Source organism: Cajanus cajan, chromosome 1, assembly GCF_000230855.2.
Source record: "Cajanus cajan strain Asha chromosome 1, NIPB_CcT2T_4, whole genome shotgun sequence".
Classification (NCBI taxonomy): domain Eukaryota; kingdom Viridiplantae; phylum Streptophyta; class Magnoliopsida; order Fabales; family Fabaceae; genus Cajanus; species Cajanus cajan.
In genome coordinates, this window is record NC_138517.1 from 14,437,644 (window position 1) to 14,447,755 (window position 10,112).

The 10,112-nt window shown below is 27.7% G+C and overlaps 1 protein-coding gene and 1 long non-coding RNA gene across 2 annotated transcripts; both read left to right on the forward strand.

Moving 5' to 3' along the window:
- The first annotated feature begins 469 nt into the window (after window positions 1-469).
- LOC145953890 (uncharacterized) lies at window positions 470-5,134 on the forward strand. Its single transcript, XM_083067672.1, has 4 exons — window positions 470-4,238; window positions 4,336-4,428; window positions 4,495-4,596; window positions 4,683-5,134. The coding sequence occupies exons 1-4, from the start codon at window positions 4,161-4,163 to the stop codon at window positions 5,097-5,099; spliced, it is 690 nt and encodes a 229-aa protein (XP_082923798.1). The 5' UTR covers window positions 470-4,160; the 3' UTR covers window positions 5,100-5,134.
- A 43-nt stretch (window positions 5,135-5,177) lies between these two features.
- LOC145953891 (uncharacterized) lies at window positions 5,178-6,547 on the forward strand. The gene is made up of 3 exons (XR_014431117.1): window positions 5,178-5,274; window positions 5,805-5,955; window positions 6,037-6,547. It is a non-coding gene; the product is annotated as an uncharacterized LOC145953891 (long non-coding RNA).
- Window positions 6,548-10,112: the final 3,565 nt, after the last annotated feature.

Below are 10,112 nucleotides of genomic sequence, written 5' to 3' on the forward strand. Positions count from 1 at the left end.
AAAAGAAAATTCTTGCGAAGTTCTTAAGGTATTTCCCTTTACAATCAAGGTTGCAAAGATTGTTTATGTCTTCAAAAACTTCAAAATTGATGAGATGGCATGATGAAGAGCGTAACAAAGATGGGGTTTTACGACATCCAGCAGACTTTGAAGCATGGAAAACTTTTGACAATAATCATCTTGATTTTGCCAAGGATCCCTGTAATATTTGCTTAGGATTAACTAGTGATGGGTTTAATCCTTTTGGTAAAAAAGGAAAAGATTATAGTACATGGCCAGTGATTCTAATGCCATATAATCTTCCACCATGGTTGTGCATGAAACAAGAATTTATCATTCTATCCTTACTCATTCCTGGACCAAAAGAACCGGGAAATAATATTCATATTTTTTTGGAACCTTTAATAGAAGAGTTAAAGGAATTATGGGATGTAGGGGTGGAAACGTATGATGCCTTTGCTAAAGAAACATTTCAAATGCGAGCAGCTATCATGTGGACTATAAATGATTTCCCAGCTTATGGAAATTTATCTGGATGGTGTACTAAAGGTGAATTTGGATGTCCTTATTGCAACATTCATACTCAATTTAGATGGCTCAAAAATGGTAAAAAGTATTGTTATATGGGTCATCGAAGTTTCTTAAGGTTAGGACATAAGTATCAAAATGATACAAAATCATTTGATGGCACTACTGAATTTCTACTTGCACCTTGTCCAACAACTAGATCTATGGTATTAAATCAAGTAAGTGACATAAATTTCACTCTTGGTAGGCTAAGTAAAAAGGTATTTGGGGTGACGAAAAACACATGGAAGAAGAGAAGTATTTTCTTTACTTTGCCTTATTGGAAGAATAATTTGGTGCGTCATAACCTTGATGTGATGCACATAGAAAAAAATATGTGTGATAATGTGATATATACAATGTTGGGTCTTGATAAAAAATTGAAAGATAACTTGGAAGCTCGGTTGGATTTGAAAGAGATGAACATAAGACCAAGCTTATGGCCTCAACAACAAACTAATGGGAGGACATACCTACCTCCTACTTATTTCACAATGTCACGTGAGGAAAAAAAAATTATTTTATGAAGTACTTGAGAATGTTAAGTTTCCACATGGCTATGCATTGAATATCTCATGCTGCATTCGTAAGCGAAAAATATCAGGGTTTAAAACTCGTGATTGTCATGTAATGATGCAAGAACTCCTTCCTCTATGTTTGCGAGGAACAATAGATCAAAGAGTGAGTTCTATTTTGATTGAACTATGCACATTTTTCCGAGTGTTTTGTAGTAAAGTACTTAAAAATAGAAGAGTTAAACTTACTTGAGGAAAAAATTGCACTAACTTTGTGTAATATGGAGAAACTCTTCCTCCCATCTTTTTTCACAATTATGGTTCATTTGATTATTCATTTAGAAAATGAGGCTAAAATTGCAGGGCTGGTACATTATAGATGGATGTATCCAATTGAAAGGTATGGAGAATTACATCTAAATTGAATATTGCTTTTCATAAAAAGTTGAGTACTAAAATTATTTCTTCAAGGTACTTATGTACTTTGAAATCATACGTTTGCAATCATGCATGCCCAGAAGGTTCAATTGCATAAGCTTATCTTGCAAATGAGTGTTTGACATTTTGCTATCATTATATGGAGGGTGGATATTCAAGATATTATTGGTCCAGAAAAAGTGAATATGAGGTCAAGAATCATACAAACAAAGAAGGATATATTTTCCCTATCATTGGGCAACCATATGGTAAAATAGAAGTATTTTCAATGGATGATAAAACATGGTTGCAAGCACATCGATATGTACTCTTCAATTGCGAATCCAATATAGTTAAAAATTTGAAAAGGTAAGTGCTATGTAATTATCTTTTTCACTATATATATGTGTGTGTTTGTTTGTTTTATATCAACATTGACATAAGTTAGTTGTTTAGTGAACACATAAATGAGATTAGAAGATCAAATCGCAAACGTCGCCTTACACAACACCAGGTTGATCGTATATATTTTGATTCATTTCATGATTGGTTCAGGGAGCATGTAAGTAGTAGTATAAATTGTATATTAGTTCATATGAATTAATTAGAGGAATAAAACTAGTAACATATATGACTCATTGGTTAGGTTATGGAGTTAAAGGAAGTCCAAAATGATCTAAAAGCTCTTGCATAAGGTCCAAGTCACATTGCAAGAAGATTCAATGCCTTTGATGTAAATAATGGGTATCATTTCCGAAAAAAACAGTATGAAGAGTACATGACGACACAAAATAGTGGTGTTATGGTTGTATCAAAGACAAAGAGTTATGCAAGTACAAGTGACAATGCTCCCAAGTCAACAAACATTTGTTCTTATGGCAGATTGAATGATATTGTGGAGTTGAATTACTATGAAGAATTTAAGGTTATTTTATTTAAATGTGATTGGGTTGATGTAACCCAAGGTAAAGAGTTAAGAAAAATGCCTTGGGTTTCACACTTGTGAACTTCTCACACCTAATACACTCTGGTGATCAAGAAAGTCATGAGCCTTTTGTATTTGTAGGACAAGTTGAACAAGTGATATTTGTGCAAGATCCTCATGATCATGAATGGTTTATTCCTAGGAAAATAAAACCTAGAGATATTTTTGACATGGGAAAAAAAAAGTACAGAGTTTGAGTTATCAATGAATAATGATGTAAATGACTTGACTTTATTGCAAAATATTTGTGGCATAGAACATGATAAGAATTATTGGGTAAGAAGTGGTGTTGATGGAATAATACTTGAATAAACCTAGAGACTAAGCTTTCTTGAAATGAGGTTGAAGCTAAAAATAAAGGAGGAAGTGATAATGAATAAGATAGGTAATGTTTGTTAGATTTATGTCTTTATATACACATGCTACTATTAATATTTTCTTTTATTTTTTATTTTACCCATTCTACAACTAATTATTATTTCTTTTCAGATTACATAGACTTGGAAAATAAATTTGATTGCTATAACTTGGTTTTTTTTGGAAGTAGTGAGAAATAGAGCCTTTTTGTCAATAAGGTTAGCTTCTTCATACTTAAATTTAGCATTCAAAAATATGATATTACTTTAATAAAAATAAGATGATATGTGATATATTAGTAGTTTCTTATTAATAATTTAAGAAATTTAATTGTTGATATATTCATATTAATTAATTAGTAGTTATTATCAAACTTTCTCTTGTAATGTCATTAATTAGAGCTAATAATTTACCATTTTGTTGTGTTTGAAACTGGTCTATTATTGAGAGTTAGTAAATCTTTTTTTTTTTTAGATTTATAGAGATAATAAAGTGTGTTGGACAGATTTTCATTGTAACCTTGTCACTCACATATATCAGGTAAACAATTTGGTAAATATAAATTTTATTTTTACTAAAATAATAAATATTATCTTTTTAGGTGCATTTTTTCTTTACAGGGAATACATTTTATATCATCATGCCTAGAAAAAATAGCCTCAAAGTTATTGACAAACATCATGATGAAGTGGAGTCTTTAATAGAAGAATTGATGAATACCAAAAATTGTTTAGGTAACATTGATCCTGAGCAAAATCCTACATCAGGTAATATTTTTATAATAAATAATTAAATATTATATTAGTCATTTTTAATTAATTGAGATTTGAATCATGACATTTAAAATACTTTTATTTTAGGTTCAGTTGAGGCAAGGAAGGTTCGTGGACCTACATTACTAAAAGATATATGGAATATGTCTCCAGGAAGGACAATTAATATGCAATTCAATAGTCGTAACCAAGCAATAGGAAAGGAGGGTCGGAAGCTTTCTAGCTTTTTGGGCATTTTAGCTAGAAACCCAAAATTAACCCCCTTAAACATAAATGATTGGAGAAGTTTTGATGGAGAACAAAAAAATAAATTGGTGGAACTTGTGAGGGTATGAGATTTTTATTCTTAATAGTGTTAATTTTATTTTATTATTTTTACTTGTATTGTATGACTTTGTAATTGCTTGCTTTTCTATGTAGAGGAAGTTCTCAATTCCTGCATATGGTGAAGAATTTGTAAAAAAATGAATCAGGAAGAAATGGAAAGACTACAAATGTGAATTAAGATGTACATATACAACAAAGTACTAGACTAAGGATGCTTTGATGAAAAATAGACCAAATCGGATACCAAGTGACCAATGGATTGGTCTTGTCTCTTATTGGTTTTCTGATAAAGGAAAGGTAATAACTTGAAAAATCTAGTTATAATATATTTATGTCCAATTTGTCCCATGTTTATTGTTATAAATTCTAAGAGACTATTGTTCTTAATTGACAGATACGTAGTCAAGCAAATAAATGCAATAGGACAAAGCAAAAGATGTCTCACACAGGGGGATCTAAAAGCATTGGAACTTTAATGTTTGAAAAGGTATTTTTGAATTAATCGTGAAACATAATTATAAGAATTTATTTGACATTAAGTTAACTTAATTAGGCCAAGGATGGGATAGAGCCTACAAGGGCAGAAGTTTTTATATTAACTCATAAGAAACGTAAAGATGGAAGAGCATTGGATGAGGAATCTGCAAAAATAGTGGTAATATTTTTTAAATAATTTACATATTTATAACACCACTAAATTTTTTGTATCAATTTTGAGTTGCTATAATTTGTTTCACTTAGGATATGATGCAAGTAAAGTTGAACAGTGGTGAAACATCTAATACACAACCTATTGGTAGTGTTGCTTGGAAAGGGGATGTATATTCCCAAGTGATGGGAGAAGAAAGGAGTGGCTATGTTCGTTGCTTAGGACTTGGTCCAACACCTTCTCGGCTGTGGGGAAGTAAATCTTCCATTGGAAATATTCTTGGTAGTAATACATTTAATGGGATAATACAAAAGTTAGAGCGAGCAAGAGGTGAGAGAGTTAAAGAAGTCAAAGGAAAAACAAGACGAGAGATGCATTTGATGAAACACATTCAAGATAAGTTAGTATCGCAATTATCTTCCATGACCCAAGTGTTTTATAAACATTTTCCCACAGAGTTACCTCTGGCTCAAAACTTTGGGAGTTCATTCGAACAGGTAATATTATAAATGTAAATGTGTTATTTATTTTATTTTGGTTCTAAGATTTAAATTTATTTTCTAATACCTTAGGTTTTTTATCAGGTCCTAGGTATTAATAATGGTTGAGCAGGAACATAAAGTTGAAAAAATTGCAACTCCTTATAGTAATATGTTTGAGGCAAGTGGTTCAATCAAGCGTGAGGTATGCTCCATTTCCTTATGCTTAAAACTTTGGAACCTGTATCATTGTGTGTTCTGGAGTTATTTCTTATACCTCCATTGTTTCATTCTCTATCACATTTCATTTCAATTTTACTTCTTCATTTAATCACTCAAATTGTGAATTATAAAAATAAATCTGCATTATTTAAAAACATTGTATCTACAACTTATTGTTGTCTCACATTAATAGCAGTAAATTCAACATCAGCATATTCATCATTTTTTTCTTCATGCATAGATTTTTGCATATTTCTAAACCTTTAGTGGTAGTGTTGTATGCAGATTCATATTTCTAAATGAGTTGCACCTCATTTCTATCATGATTCTTGAGCTTAATTTTGTTGTAAATATAAACTTAATTTTGCTATAAGTTATGTTAGCAATTATGTCTTTTTAACTAGAATTCCACATTAGGTGTAGTATTGTTTCTATAGTTTGCTCAATTACAACAACATTTTTCATATAATTGAAGTTTAAGGCAACTCCTAATTAAGTTTAATACGAATGTAGAACCATTTAGATGAAGCTTTTGAAAAAAATGCCCCTGTTAAAAAGAATTGATTTGGGTACTCTTTCAAGTGGCTCTCCATCAACTATAGATGCATATGAGAGGATGTTTTCAACCGTTCCAAAGTGTGCAAGATTTGGAAAGCTATTGAAGGTTCTTTCACTTTATTCTCCTTTGAAAATTTTATATTTAAGGTTATGTTATTAACACTATATGTTTGTGTAAATTTTTAAGAATGTGGACCCTAGAACCTGTGAAGAGAAGAAAAATATAGATTGTGTTGATGATGGAATTCAACCAATAGGTATTACTCATTAAAAGACAATATCCTAAGTTATTTTTGTAAATGAAAAGTTGATAAATGTATACATGATTATTGTTATATTTAATAATGAGTTCTGTCTTTTTTAATAAGCAAAGACAAATCAAAAGAGTATGACTAAAGATGGTGACATCACTTCCTTGCTAAAGCTTCTTAGGAAAAATAATGATGAAGATGCTCGAAAACTAGCGACAAAGACTTTGTTTGATAGGCAAATGTTGGAGGATTACTTCATTGGATAACCCTTTCTTATAATGATGAGGCTCTTAAATATTGTAGAAGTTGGAAAATGCATTTGTGTTTCTCTTTTCCTCCCCTTTTTTTGAGTCCCTTGTTATACTGCTGTACTTATGGTGAATATTAGTATTTTGGTTATATCAGCTTATTGATTTTGAATGAATGATCGATAGTTGTAATACAGATAATGTCACAACTTGATGTTTACCATTAGCTATATATTGTCTTGCCTATGATTGATATAATTGTGAAGTACATGTATGTGTGAATCTGATATGGCTCACTCTGTCAACTGCTTCCATTATTTACTCTTGCATGCCAATCTAGAAAAGAAAATGATTTAAGGTTTCATTGGCAATAAATAAAAGCCACTAAAGGAGTGGGAAGGAAACACTTTTATAAAATAATTTTTATGACCTTTAAAATAGCCACTAGAATTGTCACTAAAAAAATTTAAGTTTTCCCAACAATTAAGTGAATTTTTACCAGCATTTTATATAATTGTCGGTAATAGAATTAGCGACTTTGGATACACCAACCATTATATAATTGCTGGTAAAAATAAATATTATGTTTCAATATATGAACTATATTTCAAATTTGTTTTAAATAAATATTTTGAACATGTAAATTATATTTTAGATTTATGATAAATAATTTAAATTGTAGTACAATATTCTTTTTATTTATTGATGATTTATTTTAAAATGTTAAAATTTAATTGATAAATAATCATGAAAAATTGTTAGAGTTCAAGTGTTAAGTGAGTCTTAAATTGTTTATAGTTGAACATGTTGAATAGTATATAAGTATTAAAGACTTTTCTACCTATTGCCTTCAGGTTTTGGATTACGTTATGATGTCAAATTCACTTATATGATTTACTTATTATCTATTGTGTGGAGTGTTCCTTAATGTAAAGTCCCCAAAAATGGTATAGAGCTGATGATTCGACTAAGTAGTTGGTGACCGGCCGACTCAAACAAGTATTGACCAATAAAATTGATAGTGAATGGATCCAAGAGTAGAATCCTCAATAATGGAGTTAATTGGCAGGAGATTCACTACAAGAAAAACGTAAATTTCCGACAGAAAATTTCTGACGGATATGGATCCGTCGGAAATTTCTGACGGATTTATATTTCCGTCAGAAATTTCTGACAAAATTTTCCGTCAGAAATTTCTGACAAAATTTTCCGTCAGAAATTTTTCGTCGGAAATTTTTGACAGAAATATAAATCCGTCGGAAAAATTTCCGACAGAAAAATAATTTCATCGGAAATTTCTAACGGAAAATTTCCGACGGAATATTCCGTCGCAAATTTCTGACGGATTTATTCCGTCGGAAATTTTCGACAGAATTTTCCGTTATTTTTAATTATTATTTTTAATTTTTATTTTTAATTTCTTTTTTTAATTTCTTTTTTTAATTTCTTATTTTTAATTTCTTATATATATTTGTAGTATTAAAAATTTTATATATCTTTTAAAAGTATAAATATATATTATAATTATTTATTACAAGTTTTTTATATCTACGATTAGTATTAAAGATGAAAATAAATTAGGTCATACTATATTTTATTATAATTTACTTAGTTTGAACCTAATTTTCTTTAAAAACATATATTTTAAGTATGACTTATTTATCTATCATAAACAATTTTTAAATATTTGGGTAGAACTACAATCATAAATACTTATTTTATAATAATTTAACACTATTAAAAATATAAAAATAAATATGTTAAATTTATAAAAATAAAGTTTAATTTATTTATGATATAAATATATTTTTAATATCTAATATATATTTTTAGATGATAATTTATTTTAAAATATATCTTATAATAACAATTCTAAATGGAATATAAATCTTATGATTTTTCTTATTTTGATTTTTTTAATCAATGTATACAATTTTACTATTTTGATCTTTTCAATCAACGTATATAATAAATTAAAAAAACAAAAGAGAAACATGCATGCTATAAATTTTATTTTATCAAAAAATTATTTGTTTTAATATATTACATTATCTATGTGAATATTAAGATATATATATATATACATATATATATATATATATATTATAATTAAATTTTTTTAAAAAATTAATTCATTATTAAGAAATTTTTTTTATCACATGAGAATTAATTTCCTTCAAAAATTTGACAGATATCAAATAAATAAACATTTTTTCTGAATCTATTATTAGAATATAATTTTTTTTAAAATATATTATTTTTTTAGATAAAAAATTATGTATATGTCAAATAGTAGTGAGGGCAAGTGCTTCACTATTTCAAACGTGCAGCTGTCCATGTATATATATGTATGTATATATATATATATATATATATATATATATATATAATATAGGGGGTTATAATTATACCGGTGTAACTTTTACTAAGTATTATGCCGCTCTATAACTTTATATTAAATATAAATTTTATAAATCCAACCGTTAAATTAAAAGTTCATATCACTTTATACGTGTATATCAAATTTTGTTAAAATTAAACAACAACTGGAAGATAATCCAAGAGTTGATATTTTAGTGTATTTTGAAATGAATATATTACATCAATTTTGTTTTATAAGAATGAAGTATCAAATCATCTTGGATTAATATAAAGTTTTGTATATATAATCTATAAGAGATATGAACTTTCAATCTAACAGTTGAATTTACCAAATTCACATTTAATATAAAGTTATTGAGCGGTGTAATACTTTTAAAAGTCACATTTAATATACACCGCTCAATAACTTTATATTAAATGTGAATTTTGTGAATTCAACTGTTAAATTGAAAATCTTTTACTCTTAAATCATATATACAAAATGTTATATATAATTAGATAAAATTTTAAGTTAGTATTTTATTAATAGTTGATAATTAGAAGAAAAAAAAAGGATAAATACATTTTTTGAATTTTATATGTTTGATTTAAGGTAAATAAATATGTTAAATTAATTAATAATTTATTTAAAATATTAAAATTTAATTTATAAGTATGTAATAAATAAATATTTATAATTTTATAAATTATATTATCATTATAAATTATAAAATTAAATAATTTAAATTATAACTTTAAATAAAAATAAGTAGATGTTAATTATAAAAGTAAGTACATATAAATAAATAATAATTAAATTTATTATTATTATTATTATTATTATTTGTAATATAAAATTATTATATATTATTATTATAGTACAAATATAAGATTGTATATTTGAGGATGACTTAAATGAATTAATTTGTACAAGTTATACTCACAACACACATAGACATTTCGGTAGCTTACTCATCAGAACTTCACAGTTAAGCGTACTTGACCTGGAGTAGTACTGGGATGGGTGACCTTCTGGGAAGTCTCCCAGAAATTGCACAAGTAAGGATAAAACATGCTAAACAGTGAAATATTGTGAAATAGAACCCTTGAGAGGCTAAATATGAGAGTTGTTACATTAATAAATTTATTAAAATTAAAAAAAAAATTAAAATTTCCGACGCATTTTTTCGTCAAAAATTTTGACAGCAATTTCTGACAGAATTTTTCGACGGATTTCTCCGTCGGAAAATTATTTTCGACGGATTTTTTTTTCCGACGCCACTTTTTCCGACGGATTAAAATCCGTCGGAAAAAGAAAAATCCATTGGAAATTTTCCTATTTCTGTCGAAAATCAGCATTTTTCTTGTAGTGATTTAAGAATGAGATCACTCCTTATATTGAA

Excerpts from the sequence above, each read along its gene's own strand:
- LOC145953890 (XM_083067672.1), top strand. The coding sequence starts at position 4,161 with ATGAAAAATAGACCAAATCGGATACCAAGTGACCAATGGATTGGTCTT. Across the intron at positions 4,239-4,335 it reads GGTTTTCTGATAAAGGAAAG|ATACGTAGTCAAGCAAATAA; the intron begins GTAATAACTTGA and ends CTTAATTGACAG. Across the intron at positions 4,597-4,682 it reads AGGAATCTGCAAAAATAGTG|GATATGATGCAAGTAAAGTT; the intron begins GTAATATTTTTT and ends TGTTTCACTTAG.